Consider the following 18,159-nt stretch of genomic DNA (forward strand, 5'->3'; position numbering starts at 1 on the left):
AAAACGCAACAATATATGTTCTTTAGATAATTTGAGGCCAATAAGTATTCTTTGCGCTCTGTCAAAGGTTTTCGAACGTATAATAAAAAAACAAATATGTTCATATCTGCACGATAAGAATTTAATTTATAAACATCAGTCGGGTTACCGCACTGGTCATAGTACGAAAACTGCGACGTTAAAAGTTTGCGATGATATTGGTGCCATTGTCGATAAAGGTGGCAAAGTAGTGATGTTACTGCTCGATTTTTCAAAGGCATTTGACACTGTGTCTCATTCAAAGTTATGTCAAAAACTTCAAACAAATTTTGGTTTCAAAATGAACGCAGTTAGCTTGATTGAATCGTACTTGAAGCACCGAAAGCAAGCAGTTCATGTGGGTGATAGTTTCTCGAATTTTTTACCTGTTCTATCAGGGGTTCCCCAAGGATCAGTGCTCGGACCCGTTTTATTCAGTATGTACATTAATGACATGCCCTGCATTTTGAAACATTGTTACATACACTTATTTGCAGATGACGTGCAGCTGTATTTTTACTGCAGTGGTTTGAAAAATTTCACAATTGAAAAATTAATCAATGAGGATTTAGATAACATAAGACGTTGGGCTGAATCCAACTCACTCAAATTAAATGCTGGCAAAACAAAAGCACTTTTAATTTCGCGCTATAGAACTAGTGACTATCCCAGGCTAAAAAATGGAGAAGCATCAATAAAATTTATAGAACATGCGACAAGTCTTGGGTTTATTATTCAAAGCAATTTGGGTTGGGACAAATACGTCTTAAGTCAGTGTGGTAAGATCTACGCAAGCCTACGTTCTTTGTACTCAAAAGCCAACTTGATCTCTAGACAGACAAAACTTAAGCTATTTAAAAGTTATATATTGCCACACTTCATTGCTTGCGACTTTGTACTTCCTAGTGTATCCGCCCAAACTTTTGGACGACTTAGAATCGCATTGAATGCTTGTGTTCGGTTTGTTTATAGTCTAAGGCGTCGAGATTCAGTAACTCATCTACATTCTACATTAATTGGTTTCACTTTTGACAATTTCATAACAGCTCGTTGTTGCATATTATTGCATAAAATTATATATACAAAAAGTCCAAATTATTTGTTTGAGAAACTACAACCTTTTCGAAGCGCAAGGGTTAACAATTTCACAATTCCAACCCATTTTACATCCTTCTACGGTAACTCTTTTTTTGTGCGAGGTGTTTGTATGTGGAACTCTCTGCCGGATTCACTCAAACGTATACAATCATTAGAAGTGTTTAGGAAGCAATGCACAGAATTTTTGAATTGAATAGGAAGCAAATAATAATTAGTTAAACTCAATTTTCAATGTTTATAATCATTACCAAGTAAGATCGTTGTAGCATAAAAAAGATGAATGTCTTACGCTACTTGAGCAACAATAAAATAATAAAATAATAATAATAAATGGGACCCAAAAAGTTACTCGAAGCGAAATTTTATTTTTTTTTCATATAACCATGTCCCACTCTAATGATCAGTATCATTTAAATTGAAAATTTCATAAAACTAGTAATAGTAGCAAGATGCCTGATCATGAAAATATGAGTTTAACCTATTTCCCGCTTCTACAATTCGCCTGCCTAACCAGAAGATTTAAAGCAAATTTTGACTTTGTTCGGACATTCTTTGCAACCGTAAACTTGGATTTCACACTGACGACCGTTTACGCGTTCCCATGTAGAAATTGTCGATGGTAACTGTCCAGCAGCAAATAGATCAGAGTGTGATTCTTCGGAATTTGGTATCAAGCATAACCCATTTTGCGGTTGTGATTCGACCGTCAATGCGCAGAAATCCGCATTCATCTGACATGGTATTAATTTGTAGAGAGGACTAGATTTGGGAATTCTAGACTGATTCTGTATAGGAAGGTCTCTATTTCGCAACATAACCGTCACTTCGTCGGGATATGAATCTGATTGTATCAGCTTCCATATAAACGATCGCGCATCCTTGATTTCCTCGTGTGTCAGCATTGAGTTCCAGGGTTCCTGTACCTTTAGTCTACATCGTGCAATAAATCTTATGACGAAGGCAACCGTCTTTACAAGCCGCTTAAAGCTTGAAAATCGTTCGAAGTCGACAAGATCGCAATTTTTCATCGGTCTCGGGTATCGCATTTTTTAAGGAGGAGCAGTCATTCTCAGGAAAGTACAGTAAGTTGGATCCTATGAACCATCGACTGGAGTTATCGAAACAAGACCATTTTCCCCACTTGGTTGATGAGTCGGCAACATTGAGCTTGTTTGGCACCCATCTCAACTGAGACTCGCTGGATGGCGTTAAAATTTCACTTACACGACATGCAACGAACTGTTGATATCTCCGATGGTCAGATTGAATCCAGGAGAGAACGGTTTTAGAATCGGTCCAAAAGAAAGATTGTGTGTATCTAATACATTGACCCTGTAGTGTGAAATTAAGTAAGCGTACTCCTAGGGGTGCAACCTTTCGTCTTCGCGGTTACCAATGCACACCGTGGCTTTCCATCTAAAGTAAATTGCTTTACGCCAGACATCCTGCATCAGCACCTTGCCGTTAAAAAGTAAGCAAGCTAGAAGACCCAGGGGATCAAACAGACTCATTATGCATTTCAACATCTATCGTTTTGTCGGTCTCGCACCTGTTGTGATCAGTACTTGAATTTCTTCACTGAATGACATTGAAAACGAAAGAACATCAATTTCCGGAATCCAATGCATATCAAGTACGCGCTCGAAGTTCTTGGTCAAAACCCGCTTTTGAATCTCGTACTTCGCTGGCGACTCTTCAATCGTATTCGTAGCAAAACTATCTAAATAGTCATCTATATAATGGCTCCTTAGAACACCATCAACTGCTCCTGGATATTGATCTTCAAACTGTCTGGCATTTTCATTTTTAATGAATTGCGCTGTTGATGGCGCACATGCTGCGCCAAATGTGGCTACGTCCATGGTGAAGACTTGTGGAGGATTCGTGTAGGGTTGTCGCTGAAAAGGAAGCTCTGTGAATTTCGGTCTGAGGGTATAATGGAAATCTGGTGGAACGTTTCCTTTAGTTCGCTAAATATCGCAACGGGGAACAGACCGAAAAAGTACAAACGGCAGTGGTGTCAGTAGATCAGGTCCTGGAATGAGAAGAGAGTTTAATGAAATTCCATCAACTTTGGCTGCAGCATCCCAGTCGATTTTTCCCAGGTTTTTTGGAATCAGTTACAGCACCTAAAGGTAAGTACCACACTCGTCTGAGATTGGCGTTTAACAACTCAGCTTCCGTGGCTCGATGAGCATAGCCTTTATCTTGGTACTCTTTAATCTGTCGATGAACACTCTCTTTCAGCATTGCGTCCTTTTCCATAAGGTTTTCTAGGCATTCAAGTCGCCGAACAGCCATTGGAAAGCTGTCCGGCAGTTCGATGTCGTCATAGCGCTAAAGGAGTCCGGTTTGGAATCGACCGTCAACTCTGTTTGTAATCTCTTGCAGAATGGTTGTTGCTCTGGCTTCCTCCTTCGGTACAGGTAACAAGGTTGGTTGTATTCCAATATCCTCAGCGTTGAAGTACTCCCTATGCATGATATCCAGCTTCTCATTAGTCGTACAGTCACACTCATGGTAGTTCAAATGTTCGTCGTACTGATTGCTTCCGAGGCTACCATAGACACACCATCCTAGTGGAGTTTTAACGGCACAAGGACCATCATTGCCTTTTTTCACCATTTGTGGTACGGCTAGAGGTAAGTTACGCAGGCCTATAAGTAGTCGTGGATAAGCATTCTCGTAACTATCAACAGGAAATCCAACCAGATGAGGGAATTGTTGTTGCAATTCTTCAAACCGTAATGCTTGTAGATTCAGGCTTTCTACTGTCCGAGCGTTTTCAAGTCCATGTGTGCGTTTCTGGTCAACTCCTGAAACGTGAAGCGTTACGATCTGTGAATCGCTTTCCATTCGTGTCATATTAGCCGTCCTTTTCAAACACAGCGGTACAGTGGGACCTTTAACACCCAGTTGATCAATCAGTTCTTGTTCGATGAGAGTAGTTGTTGATCCCTTGTCTAAGAATGCAAATGTATTTATTGTCTTTGATACGCCATGGAAGGTAACAGGCAGTATTCGGAAAAGAACGGATTGCCCGCACTTATGGTAAGTGTGATTCGAAGTACAGTAGTGATTCGCTGGTTGGGCCACAGCCTTGTCCAACTAACGAATTTGATTAGCTAGTTGGACCGACTGACACATATGTCAAAAACTCTCCAAAGGAGATGTTGGCAGTGTAAATGCATCCATTCACATCTCTAAATATTCTCAGATTGATTGTCAAAGTTAATTTGACACGAGATTTTGGCGTTCAGATGCTTTTTAGTTGCACAATTGAGTTCTTGTCACTCGTTCTTACGAACACTTTTCTGTTTGAAAACAATCCCATTTGATTTTTCTGCCTTTGTTTATTATTTTCCATCAGCAGCTAGTGATGTAGTGTTTGTGTCATGTGACGTGTACGTACATGAGCCGTAGAAAAGTCTATGGTCCAACTAGCGAAGGTCCAACTAAAAAGCGATCCAGTTTAAAATGTCCAACCAGCGAATCACGACTGTAAACGTATTCTCCGAAAGATTTTCTGAGCTACTGTCTGCAGATTAAGTCAAATACGTTGGAGTTATATTGGATTCCAAACTGAATTGTTCTGCTCCCATTGAGTTAAGAGTCAAGAAAGCGTGCATCGCCTTCGGGCAGTGCAGACGAACTTTTGGAAAGACCTGGGGTCTCAAACATAAATACATCTATTGAATTTACCCGACAATTGTACGTCCAATACTGTCATACGGATGCCTTGTGTGGTGGCAGAGGGGAGAGATGATGACAGTTCAGTTAAAGCTAAACCATCTGCAAAGAATGGCGTTGACTGGTACTTTCAACACAACTCCGACTGCTGCTCTTGAGGCACTTCTAAATATCAAACCATTACACATACACAATAAGCACTATCATGTGCATACAGACTGCAGGTTACTGGGCTTTGGAACAGTAACCATGTTGATCTTGCTACCAGTCGCACGCGATTGTGGTCACAAATGGTTACATGGGGTGAAAATATTCTTGCTCCCAGCGTTATTACGCTCACGGGTAGTTTTCCTTACAAGACATTCCATGTGAAGATTCCGTCTCGAGAGGAGTGGTTGTCTGGCTATATGGAAAGACAACAACAAACGCAAGTGGTCTGTTACACTGACGGTTCTCTGATGGAGGGACGTGCTGGTTCTGGTGTCTACTGTCGTGAAATGAGATTGGAATGTGCGGGGTACAATCGGCCCTTCAACTGAGTTTGTCCGGCAAAGTTATAAACTTCTGCTCCGATAGTCAGGCTGCAATCAAGGCCCTTAGCTCAGATAAATCACGGTCTAAGCTAGTGATCGCGTGCCGAACCCAAATCGAAGAACTAAGCATTGTCAACAGTATCTACCTTGTCTGGGTGCTCGGACATTCTGGTATTACTGGAAATGAATGGGTTGACGAATTGGCAGGGGCAGGTTCAGCGATTGACTTCGTTGGTCTTGAGCCCACCCTGCCAATTTCGACAAGTTGGATAAGGGAAAAATACGGTCCTGGGCTTCGTCCGAGCACCGTAATTATTGGAGAAATCTACAAACGTGTCGCCAAACAAAGGCGTTTCTAGAACAACCGTGTACACTGTACACTGTACAGTGATTTCGAAAATCTTCTACATTTTTCGAAGCTCCACTGCGGCATGCTGATCAGGGCTTTAACCAGCCACTGCAAACTCAATTATCACATGGCAACTATTCAGTGCGCTGAGTCTTTTTCATGTGATCTTTGTGAATCGGAAACTCACATCATCTGATATGCAACTGCCCAGCAGTAGCGCAATTGCGATTTCGAGTTTTCGGCTGTCCTTACATAGATGACACCATTTTTGGACTGAAACTCAGACATATTAAATTTTCTTATCCAATGTGATAAAGAGCTTTAGGCTTACTCGCAGGCGAGTTGAACTACTTGTGAGTTTATCTTACCTGCTGTTTGTTGTTGTTTTTGTGCTGTTATTTTACCCACCTTTCCAATTCTACTTCCTCCCTCCTCCATCTCCTATCCACCCGCTCAGGATATATTGAAAACACACGGCAAGGCACAAATCCCCGACTATATAAGGGGGAACGTGCCATTTAAGCCAATATAATCTGATTCCTGATTCGTGAAGGTTGAAATAAAGAAAGCCTTGCGATTACTTTCATATTTTTGAGAATAATTCCTATCGTCCATTATGGCTAACGTCCATTATGCTTAATGTAATTATGCCTAAGTACTAATGCCTAACGTATTTATGCCAAAAGTCGCGCACACGCGTGGCCCCAAGCGACGCAGAGAGGTGCGTCTTCAAGCGCAAATAATGTCTTTCGAGAGATGTGTAAGGAAGAAAAGACGTGGAATACCATCAGTATAGTAGTCGCATGAGCCTAGTGGAACTGCGGAGGAAATGAAGAAGACATCCACGCCTATCCTTGACCTGAGTAATGGTAAAACCAACAGGTTACCGTGCGATTAATTAATAATAAATTACAAAATTACAATCAACGAACTAACAAGCTGACAGCTCGAATAAGTGCACCTTACCGGTCGCAGTAAAGTAGGCTAGACCTACCACCGCGGACTAGCTCGAGTAGTTCGCACTCGTTGCTACGCTCCACCTGGAATCGACCTCGACACCCTACCGGGTAGCAAGTGAGTAGGCTAGATCCACCGGCAAGGACTAGAACGAGCAGGTCGCGTCGAAACGTCAGCGGTGGGTTGTTGGGGCGTCAGTGAACCGAAAGCTACGCTCCACCCGGAATCACTGGACAGAGCTCGATACCTAGCGGCTGGTCCGTTGAGTAGACCACCAGGGACTAGAACATGTAGATTGCGACGAAGCTGGGAGCTAAATTGTTCACGAAAACGAACATCGATATCGGAGAGAAATCCATGGTCGGGAACCTGGGACTATCCAAATACATCTCAACAACGCTGCGAGCTCACGAAGCAAAAATTCGGTACCGAGAGAAATTCCGTCGTCGGGAAACTCTCAGTTAGAGTAGAGTAGTTTCAACGCAGGGAAATATCGGAGTAGACCTCGATAAAGCTGCGAGCTTACGGAAACGGGGCTAAATGGCCAACAAAAACAGGAAACCAAGGGCCCTATTCTCACAGTCACGTCACTTAGCGACTAGAAGGAAACTTTCTTCTAGTCACTAAATGACGTGACTGTGAGAATAGGGCCCCAAGTGGAGCTCGAACGTTAATGGATCAAATAAGCAGAGGATGTAAATGGCGTAATGGATGGCAGAGAATGACGCAGAGCAAGAGAAGAGTCGCAGAGCTTCAGAAAACTCGTGAGAAAAAAAAGATGTGTGAACTAGCTTTCTCCCCCTTCTACGAAGAAATACTTTGATGTAGTTCTGTGGTGGAAAAAAGCGGAAAACACTACAGGCTAGGATTTTGAAGCTTTTTAAGCCTTATTACAAAAAAGCACACACACACATCTATAGACGCACTCACGAAAAATAGCCGTTCTTGATTTTAAGCGAAGCGAAATGCTGTCAATCTCCCCGATTTGCACCGAATGGGACACAATAGGGACATAGCGAAATGGTCTCAACACCCTGTATTCCTAGACAAAAGGATACGTCGAAATGAAAGAACATTTTCGATTAATGTAGTTCTTTATTTTTCATACTTTATCCAATCAATGCGCACATGTTCAGAATTTAGTCATTTATTTTCATCCAGTTGCCATATCAAACATATTGCTACAATGAGTTATATATTTTTTTCAAACGAGGATAAAAATAAAGCCTGTCAGAAACTATTCTATTTTAAAATCAAGATTATCGCAAAACTTTAAAACAAAGAGGAGAACCGAAACTAGTAAATCATTAAATGCGTTATTTTCGACTAAATTGACTAATAGTTAGTACATAACCGGAAAAATGTAGTTGAACGATGGCGAGCGTTGGCTGAAATATATTCACTAGAAATAAAATTATACCGAGGCTATTGCTATTGATCTGATGCATGAGGAAAACACAGTTCCCCGCTGGTGAATTCTTTGACTGTAAAAATACAGTAAAAATACTGTATAAACTCAAGCAAAAAATCGTACAAAACTCCCGATAATCTAAAACTTGTCCCGTTCAAGTTTGGTTTAAGTAACTTTAGAATGCTCCACTGTCTACCACTCACCCATTGATAAGATCTCCGTAGTAGGCGGTCAAGGCGATCAGTTTCCGATCGAGGAAACTCTGCTCTATTTCCACTGCATTGTTCGGGCCGGCTAGCATTGTCAGTTGTTGCGTGTTGGAATTACGTGGTAGATAGATAGCGATGTTAGGACTAACTTGCCGAGCCTTACTCATCAGCTCCGTAGCCGGAACAGGAATCAGAGAGCTTTCCAGATCATAAACCTCGTCCTTTAAATATCCTGGGCCTCCCCATGGAGGAGACAGGAATATAACGTCTGCTCGAAGTCGATCCGCCAGTTGGAGGAAATCCCCTGTAATGAACTCTATTCGATCGGCAACGCCATACACCGTTGCATTGTGCTTTGCCATTTCTATTTTTTTCGGATCGATGTCGATTGCAATCACTCTGTTGCAAGTGAATGCTAACTGGATGGTATTCCCACCGCAGCCACAGAACGCATCAACAATCAGATCCGACCGGCACCTTTCCGCCGTGTGCGAGGCAACCTTCTCCGGTGTGACGGAGAACCAACTCTCGCGATCTAGCTTGATCCCGGCGTCAAACAGGGAAAACAATGAGAAGCGCTTGTACCAATATTTAAGCAGCGATTTATCATTGGCGATCTCCGGTGGCAAACTGGCCACAAATTTGGGCTTGCGCTTTTTCTTCTTCTCCTTTTTGGCGGGACCCTGACGACGAAAAATGAGAATATTTTTTTCAAATTGCATTAGAGGTTTGCTTTGAGGAAATCTTGACCAAGCTAGTGATGGAAATATAGGATTCATAATGACAGTAAACGCAATTGTTAAATATACAAAAAGCGAAAAAACTACCATGTAAAAAAAATTATAAAATTAATAAGTCTGGGATAAACAAGAACCAATGGCGGCACAGGATGTAATAAACTTACCGGAATAAAGCTAAAGTCATCTGCTGCTTCTTCTGATGGCGGATTTTCCTCAACTTTGTGTTCATCGTCATTCTCGTTTTCCTCATCTTGAGACTCCTTCCCCTGCAGTTGACTATATTCCAATACCGTACTGGATCTCACGCTGGATGAAACGCTCCGCGGAGGAACGGCAGCGCTTCGATCCTCATCATCGGAAGACGTATGCATCAGTGCTTCCTGTGCTGCTGATTCTTCCTTTTCAGAACCGGGCATCTCATTCCCATCGTCATCGAAGTACGTGTGCTTAGGCTTGTGGTGCTTCATCTTCAGCACTCTGTTGTGCAGTCTTATATGTTTCTTCCGGTATACAACCTCACCAGTGATGTTGATAATTGTTGTCGAATTATCATTTGGCTGCTCGTTGTCGTTTCCCGACCCTTGAGGCCGAGCGGCCGGGTCGGAAAATGCATAACCCATCAGTTCAAAGGCTGCCTTGAGGCGATCGTTTGGTGTTTCCTCGGTGTCACTTTCGTGGCTTCGTTTCAGATTGATTGGACGATCCTCCGGGTGACCATCGTCACCGTCTTCGCTGTTGGCACGGCCGGACTGCTTTTTGCCGGATTTACCGAATGTCGTTGGCAGACCGTATGCTTCCAATGCACTGGTAAGATCCTCTATGACATGTTCATTTGAAGCATGTTGATTCTTCTGCTGTTGATTGGAGTTTGTTATGTCGTTAGAAGTTTGTTTGTTAGAATCACCGTCAACGGTAACGATGCCTAGTTCTTCTTTCTCATTTGAAGCAGAAAGTTCAAGTTTCAATTGAGCGACCAATTCCGGAAGTTGATCAACGCAAGTTGTTCTAAAAGAATAAAAAAAAAATATAGCCATAAGCTGCAATCTCAGAAGTAAAATTAAAATCAAACTTACTTATGAAGTCCACTCGAGCCACTGCTGCTGTTTCGTTTTCTTTTGTGTAGCTTCGAGCGCTCTCCGACGCTCTGCTGTTCATCCCGGTTGGTCATAAACGTGTTGTAATGTTTTGCGTAGAGCTCCTGGAAATGTTTTTGCCACAAAATCTGCCAGTACTGTTCTCCGTCCATAGCGGCTTCGTCATCCTGAAGGGTACCCGCAGTAGCAACAGCAGCCGAGCCCGAGGTCTGTGCGCCCCTGCCCCCAACAAGACACTCTGTCTCTAACATATCGGAACTATTGGAACTGTTTCCGTAGGAGGAAATTTGCTCGCTCAAACTCGACTCACTCAGATTAGAAGATTCCGAGCTCACCTTAGAGCTACAAAAATCGTAGCTGGAAATTGTCATTCTCGTCACGTTGGTCATCGAATCCGTAGTTCCGATGGTGAGAGGAATGCTTGATGTGACCGAATCGCACCGTGGACTCAACAAGGCATCATTTTCACCCGAGCCTGAACGGTGTGCGGTCCAAATGTCGCCACCGGTAGTATTCAGTGGGTTCCAAGCTTCACCACGATTGAAAGGATGGGGCGAACAAGTCGAAACAACAATCTCCATGGTCGTTTTTGGTTCCGCCGAATCAGCTTCCATAGTGTCGAAAGAAAAATGTTTGGAAGCATCGTAAGTAGTGTCCGGAGTGGCTTCACTCTTGGAATGTGATGAAATTTCATTTGTTTCGTGCTGGCAAGCTTCATCCATGTACTCGGGATTAATATAATCGCTGTATTTCTCGATCCATGAAGCCCAAATGATCGATTCGCCATGTTTACTCCAAAATGTTTCCCAAGCTTCCTGCAAATCTTCCCGACCAAATACCTCTGGAAGACTGTTGTTGCGTTCTCCATGGACCATCGACGCAATTTTGCCATCAACTGTCAACGCTTCTTTAATTCCATCTAGAAAATCATCCCTGAAACCGCTCTTACGCTCGAAATTTTTCTCCGAGAGGTCCGCACCACTATCGCTTGAATGTAACCCATGATGAGCGATAACAGATCCGTGAAAAATGTGCTCGTGCTCATCTGTACTACAATAGTTGGTGTCCGAATGGGAAGCACTGGCACTAAAGTAACAGCTAGCCTCACTTCCAGTTCCATCTCTTTCCCATTTAACTACCCCTCTCCCAAAACTAAGCTGCTTTCGCACAGGTTCCTCACTGAACACGTCATCCTCAACCTCTTCTCCCGCATCGACAGTACCTCCTGGCTGCGGTTTCACAATTTCTTCGGCAGGTGCAACCTTCGTGACTTGCAACTGTTGCTGCTGCTGTTGGTCAATAGCGGACGCTTCAGACATACCTGTTTAACGATACGTACCAATTAAAACAATACATGCCTAACGAGGAAGTAGACATCCTTGATCTAATATAGTGTAAGCTAGTAGATTATCATACTCAATAAATTACAAACTTACTTGGCTCTCCCCGTTCCAGTGTCGATACGTAGACATCATAGTAGTTTCGAATGAAAACACGGCTGCACAGACAGTAGGTGCAGTTTTTCTGTTCCCTACCCTGGCTGGAAACTGCTGGCGACTCAACTTGGGTACTGGGAAAGGACAAATAAATCTCCGCCAGAGGTTCCCAGTGGGCTTCGCTGGAGCTCATTTTGTCATTGTTCTTGCACAAGCGAATGGCTGCTAAAACTACCAGTTGTCTACACGTCGATTCCGAACGCTGGCTTGCTGTTCTTTGCAAATCCCAGTGGAACAACTTCAACTGTAAAATTGAGAGAAGGTCATAAGAATGGACTTGAAATGCAAAGCCACGAAAAACGATTTTTTCACAAATTTACCTAACATGGGAGGAGGTACAAAAACAGTGGAGACATTTTTCACTACAAAATTAAAGATGATGGCTGATTTTGACAGCTGAGCGATTTGGGCTCGGTCGTTACACCGGATGTCGTTACACGTTACACCATTTTTAGGTGGTCGCATCCAGGGTTGCCACCAAATACAAATTTGTATTTATAGCCAGTCCTGTATAAGACCCCTTGCCTTTTTGAGGGTTAAAAGAAAAAGACGGTTGGCTACATTTCTACACCTTATGCGAGGTATATATATATATATATATATATATATATATATATATATATATATATATATATATATATATATATATATATATATATATATATATATATATATATATATATATATATATATATATATATATATATATATATATATATATATATATATATATATATATATATATATATATATATATATATATATATATATATATATATATATATATATATATATATATATATATATATATATATATATATATATATATATATATATATATATATATATGGTTCTATCACATTCGCCCGAAAACCATTTACCAGAATGGACCATTTACCTGAATGGCATTAACCCGAATGGACCATTTACCCGAATGTCATCAACCCGAATGGACCACTCGCCCGAATGTCATTAACCCGAATACCACATTCACTCAAGCATAATATAAAATCGGTAATTGTGAAAACATGTGAAATCTTTAACCAAAGTTTGATAAACTGAATAATAACAAGTGAGCTTATACAGCTGAGCTAGTGTAATGCGGCTTGGCTGCATATCCGAGGCCAAGGATCCGAAGCGGCGCAAAGCCGCTGAGGTTCCGTTGGACGAGGCGTTGATCCACCCGTCGCCGGAGTTATGAGCAAACCTGTGATCCTCTTGTTTGCCTATAGCTAGTTTAAAGCCGACTGAGCGGCAGCGAAGCCACATTAGTCAACCGTACACTGACCAATGTGGTTATGCGACATCGCTTTTAGGTGTACTATCCGACGTCACTGAGGTTGCCAATGCCACAAATGCTCTTCAGATGCAAACTGATGCATATAGGACGCTGTTGTCAGCTCGAGCGGTGAAATCTTGTGATAAACCGGACCAAATAATAATAAATCTTTCGGAAACACCATCGATCGAGGTAAATATATATTAAGATGTTCCGTTAGCGAATTGAATCAATTAAATTAGTAATTATATCTTGCATGGTGGAAGTCCATTTGGCACAACATCGTTAGTAAATAGTAGTAAGTGTTATGTGGCGAAGCTAGTGTGATGCGGCTTTGCCACAATTACCGAGGTCGAGGAACCGAAGCGGAGGTCCCTACTCGGCAAACCTGTGATCCATTGGTAGGCTTGGTTTACTGAAACATAGGCGTTGACTCCTTCTTTAAATATGAGCAGTTCTTTGAGTTTGTATACCAAATAGCCCTCGCAATCAAACCGGTGACCCACTCGTTTGCCCGGTTTACTCACACTTAGGGATTGATTCCTTCTTTTAAACATGAGCAGCTCTTTTCCCACAATTAGGGGCATTATTACTTCTTTCAAACATGACAAATCCTTGGATCTGTATGCCAAATAAGTTTGCAAAGAAACTGTTGATCCACTCGTCTGCCCGGTATACTCAAACATAAGGGTTGATTCCTTCTTTCAAAACAAGAGCAGTTTCTTGAATCTATATACCATATAGCTCTCTACGTAATATTGGATTTTGAGACAGGATGATTCTTCTACCTAACTCACGGATGATTCTTCCATCTAAACTAGTTTTTTCAGAAAAATAAAACAACTTGGTCATCAGACAAAATATTCGGAAGATCACCGAATACAACTAATTTACAAACAAGTTTTTGCCTTGGTTTTCTTGCCCCATCAAGGTATTCCAATGGCACTCGAAGAATTGAGGAAAAGTTGTCCAAAGGCTCTCGACGATTTTTTGGATTACATTAGTAAAAATTGTATTTTTGGTAGGAAAGAAACTAATCAAAAAGTTTCTCGATAACCGTTCTTTGCCCCCCCGCTTCGTGGTCAGTTTTCGAAAATGTATCGACAAAGATTCCTAGAACCACCAATAATGTGGAAGACTAGCACAATAAATGGAACGGTTTGTTAAGCCGTGGAAATTCTATGCAGGGTTGCCACTATTTTTCAAAGAAAATCTGGCAGTTCAACTAAAAATGTCTGGCATAATCTGGCACTTGACAGCAACCGAAATTTGGTATACATTTTAGTTTTCATAGAACCTGCATCAAAGGATTTTTGTAAAATTTGGGACATTATTACCCAAAACTTCCAAAACGTGTGTGTAGCAGCTTCTAAAACTTAAAAATCTGGCAGAATGAGAGGTTTGTATTTTTGTCTGGAAGCTGCCAAAAAATCTGGCATAATGATTCTATGGTGTGTTGAAGCAGTTGCAGCTTGAAGAGAAAACCTCTAGTACGTATGTTTTACGTACACTACAAGCGGTACCAACAGCTAAAAAGTCTAAAAAGAACTCGCGAAAGGACCTAAAACTGGAAACTCTAGTTAAATCATACAAACCAGGTGATTGGATTAACTATTCGACTGGTATAGCTTTAGTATTAATTTCTTTATAGCATCAAATGTAATAAAATTTGTACTTCATCTTAATAAATAAAAAAATTTCGATTGACATTTCGATGTTTTTCGGGTATATGGAATTCGGGCGAATGGCATTCGGGTTTATGTTGCATTCGGGTGAATGTCTTTCGGGTGTTCGTGGCATTCGGGCAAATGTCCTTCGGGTAAATGGCTTTCGGGCGAATGTCATTCGGGCGAACGTGACAGAATCATATATATATATATATATATATATATATATATATATATATATATATATATATATATATATATATATATATATATATATATATATATATATATATATATATATATATATATATATATATATATATATATATATATATATATATATATATATATATATATATATATATATATATATATATATATATATATATATATATATATATATATATATATATATATATATATATATATTAATATATATTACATTCGATGGAATGATAGGATCTTATTCAAGTGAGAGAAAAATTCAAATTAGCACAAGCATATCATTATTAATTTTTTGACGACCTGTCCGACCTTCTGGTTACCGCGCACCTTCTTTGTACCAGAGTGTATGTAAGGAGAGTGAAGACAACTGTCATGATTATCTGTCAGTGATATTCCAAACGAACAAACGACCTGTCAAAATGCATGAATTTGACGCGTTTGGAATGACACTGACAAATAATAACCCAACAAACAATTTAGCTGGATAATAGCTTAAACAGTTCTTGTTCAGCTTATTCTCTCGGATTAAAGGCTTGTTCCGCTTTCGTTGTTTGTTGGGAATTGTTCCAATTTTGACAGTGTCGTCACTCTCCTTATATACACTCAGCTTTGTACTATTCATACGTTCTTTATGTTCCCTACACGCCATCATGTTCTCGAACAGTACATGGGCCTCCGATTCGCAAAATCATTACTAAAGTATCTTCTCTTATAAATCAAAAGTATTTGCGTTTATAAATTCATATTTGAATTCCATTAATAAAAATAACTGGATCTACCCGGTCAAATCATTCGGAATACTAAATGGAGTCAGTATAGATTTCAGTTCAAATGCAACAACCGATTGAGTAGGAATCGGCTGTTGTATTTGAGTTGGAAACCATACTGAATCCATTCAGATTTCCGAAGTAGCTCAGGAATGGGTATTCGCCAACGATACTTTATTCATAGAATTTGCTCGCGTGTTGTAAGGCCGAAGATATTCTGCTTTCTCAAAACAAAATTATTTCGTGGGTACCCCCGTTCTTCTTTGAAATTATTTATGGCTGGAGAAAGATTTTGTAAGATCCAAGATCATCCAAACTGATTGGCAACTACCCAGTAAAGTTCAGCCGGAAAATGAGCCGGCTGGTTCTAGTTAGCATTCCGGCTCCAGTGATAACCGATTCTAATTAGGATCAGTTGGTTCACTGAAGCCGGAATAATAGGTAGAACCAGCCAAAATCCCCGGCTGAACTTACTAGATATTCGAGACTACAGCAGTGTTTGATTCGCACGAAACCCACTGGTTTGATTCGCTAGTTGGACCGACTGACAAATGTCAAAAACTCTCCAAAGGAGATGTTGGCAGTGTAAATGCATCTATTCACATCTCATAATATTGTCAGATTGATTGTTAAAGTTAATTTGACACGAGATTTTGGCATTCAGATGCTTTTTAGCTGGACAATGATACAACTAGCGGACGTCCAACTAAAAGGCGGTCCAGTTTAAAAATGTCCAACCAGCGAATCACGACTGTATACATTGGATGGTATTTATGTCAAACAAAAGTAACCCTGTGGGAATACGTTCGCTAGTTGGACCATTGTCCAACAAAAAAGCGTCTGAATGCCAAAATCTTGTGTCAAATTAACTTTGACAATCAATCTGACAATATTTAGAGATGTGAATAGATGCATTTACACTGTCAACATCTCCTTTGGAGAGTTTTTGACATTTGTCAGTCAGTCCATCTAGCGAATCAAATTCGTTAGTTGGTCAAGGCTGTGCCCAACCAGCGATTCACAACTGTATTAGAGATGTGAATAGATGCAATTACACTACTAACGTCTCCTTTGGCGAATTTTTGACGTCAGTCAGTCGGTCCAACTAATGAATTAAATTCGTTAGTTGGACAGAGATGTGGCCCAACCAGCGAATCCCGACTGTACTCTATTCAAATTTTTTATCTGCATTGACATTTTTTTATGCGATCCTCAAAATTTTTTAACCATATTTTCTGGCAGCTCTGCCGAAGAGCAAGACATTTCCTCATCTGCTAGTTATCTCATTGAATTTATTTTCGTAATCATCATTCTCTCCTTCAATGATTGTGTTTATTCGATGTGAGTTGTGCGGGAGGAAAATATTGGCTAATGATACATTTCAATAAAAACAATAATAAAGCGAAAAGTTCCTGCTAGAACCATAACATTTGCAATATATATTTGTAAATTCCTAAGGTTTAATTGTAAAAAGTTTCAAACGCTACAATTCTACCTACTTCTTAAAGTAACGTGAGGTAAGTTTCCAGAAAATAATTGATCGAAAATGACTTGCATTTTCCAATCTTGCTTTGTCTGCCGTTTCAGTACTGTGCCTCAAATCGATAGGTTTGCACATCTGCACGGACATTTTTACTGAAAGATTAGACCCTAAAATGCCACAGGAAATAAAACGCGAGCGAAAAAGTACCCAGGTAAGAATTTTAACTACTGTCGTAACACAGGTACGAGTTTCGCATCGTGTATTGTCCTTGAAGAAGTGGCAATCGAAATGACGATTTGACCGTCACTTCACTGTGTTACGCTGCAATTTACTAATGCGAGTCAAACAGTGAAGATAGATAAAGTTTCCCTCTCTATACTTGTAGTCGATGATGCATTCGAAAAGAAGTCACTGGAATGAAGTAATTATTTATCAGTTTGAGTAATAAGGACATCAATAATGAGTCTAGTTCGTTTGTTATCGTTGTAGGTTCCTTTATCACCCTGCCCAATTCCGGACATTAGCGATGACGAGCTGGTTTCCATATCCGTGCGAGATCTCAACCGTACACTGAAGCTGCGGGGCCTTACGCGTGATGAGATCGTGCGCATGAAGCAACGCAGAAGAACACTGAAGAACCGGGGCTATGCAGCCAGCTGCAGAATCAAGCGAATCGAGCAGAAAGATGAGCTTGAAACGGAAAAATCGCAAGAATGGCGCGACATGGAAGACATGCATGAAAACAATCTTAAACTACAGGATGAAGTGGAAACAATGCGCAGCAAGTATGAAGCACTGCGGAAATTTGCCATTAGCAACAAGATTCCATTGCCACCGGAGTTGGATGTTTTGTAAATTATGGAAAAATGATAAGTTTGGTTTCGATCCATTAAATGTAAAACAAAAATAAATTTTGTGTTGGACGTTCTTACAGAACCGGGGAAGCATACCTTTCCAACTAATTCTACTGTTAAGCGAACTCTACACGAGCAGAAATATTAACAATAAATCATTTATTGATCAATATATTGATGGTGTACGGTCATCTTGAAAATATTGAGTCTGTAGAAGTTAAATGGGATTGATGGATTGAAGCAGTCTTGTCAATATATTTATTGACAATATTCCTGTCTCGTGTAGGGT

At 40.5% G+C, this 18,159-nt stretch overlaps 2 protein-coding genes across 3 annotated transcripts; one reads left to right on the top strand and one right to left on the bottom strand.

Annotated features, from left to right (window-relative positions):
- Nucleotides 1-7,720: 7,720 nt before the first annotated feature.
- On the bottom strand, nucleotides 7,721-12,028 carry LOC131689465 (trimethylguanosine synthase-like). The gene is made up of 5 exons (XM_058974561.1): nucleotides 11,916-12,028; nucleotides 11,536-11,839; nucleotides 10,079-11,420; nucleotides 9,170-10,010; nucleotides 7,721-8,948 (listed from the first exon to the last, which is right to left on the bottom strand). Exons 2-5 carry the CDS (start codon nucleotides 11,726-11,728, stop codon nucleotides 8,256-8,258), a joined length of 3,069 nt encoding a protein of 1,022 aa, XP_058830544.1. The 5' UTR covers nucleotides 11,729-11,839; nucleotides 11,916-12,028; the 3' UTR covers nucleotides 7,721-8,255.
- A 4,816-nt stretch (nucleotides 12,029-16,844) lies between these two features.
- LOC131690576 (transcription factor MafK) lies at nucleotides 16,845-17,967 on the top strand. 2 transcript variants are annotated; one of them, XM_058976469.1, is made up of 4 exons: nucleotides 16,850-17,050; nucleotides 17,121-17,227; nucleotides 17,402-17,437; nucleotides 17,506-17,955. In XM_058976469.1, the coding sequence occupies exons 2-4, from the start codon at nucleotides 17,189-17,191 to the stop codon at nucleotides 17,869-17,871; spliced, it is 441 nt and encodes a 146-aa protein (XP_058832452.1). In that variant the 5' UTR covers nucleotides 16,850-17,050; nucleotides 17,121-17,188; the 3' UTR covers nucleotides 17,872-17,955. The 2 variants fall into 2 exon arrangements, with proteins under 2 accessions (XP_058832453.1, XP_058832452.1); XM_058976470.1 differs by lacking the exon at nucleotides 17,402-17,437 and having other exon boundaries at nucleotides 16,845-17,050; nucleotides 17,506-17,967.
- The last annotated feature ends 192 nt before the right edge of the window (nucleotides 17,968-18,159 follow it).

The sequence above is a fragment of the Topomyia yanbarensis genome, chromosome 3 (genome assembly GCF_030247195.1).
Source record: "Topomyia yanbarensis strain Yona2022 chromosome 3, ASM3024719v1, whole genome shotgun sequence".
Classification (NCBI taxonomy): domain Eukaryota; kingdom Metazoa; phylum Arthropoda; class Insecta; order Diptera; family Culicidae; genus Topomyia; species Topomyia yanbarensis.

Coding starts and splice junctions, on each gene's coding strand:
- LOC131689465 (XM_058974561.1), bottom strand. CDS start 11,728: ATGAGCTCCAGCGAAGCCCACTGGGAACCTCTGGCGGAGATTTATTTG. Junction 11,421..11,535: donor ACTGGAACGGGGAGAGCCAA/GTAAGTTTGTAA, acceptor ATCGTTAAACAG/GTATGTCTGAAGCGTCCGCT. Junction 8,949..9,169: donor ATGACTTTAGCTTTATTCCG/GTAAGTTTATTA, acceptor TTTCGTCGTCAG/GGTCCCGCCAAAAAGGAGAA.
- LOC131690576 (XM_058976469.1), top strand. CDS start 17,189: ATGCCACAGGAAATAAAACGCGAGCGAAAAAGTACCCAG. Junction 17,228..17,401: donor GCGAGCGAAAAAGTACCCAG/GTAAGAATTTTA, acceptor CTATACTTGTAG/TCGATGATGCATTCGAAAAG. Junction 17,438..17,505: donor AAAGAAGTCACTGGAATGAA/GTAATTATTTAT, acceptor TTATCGTTGTAG/GTTCCTTTATCACCCTGCCC.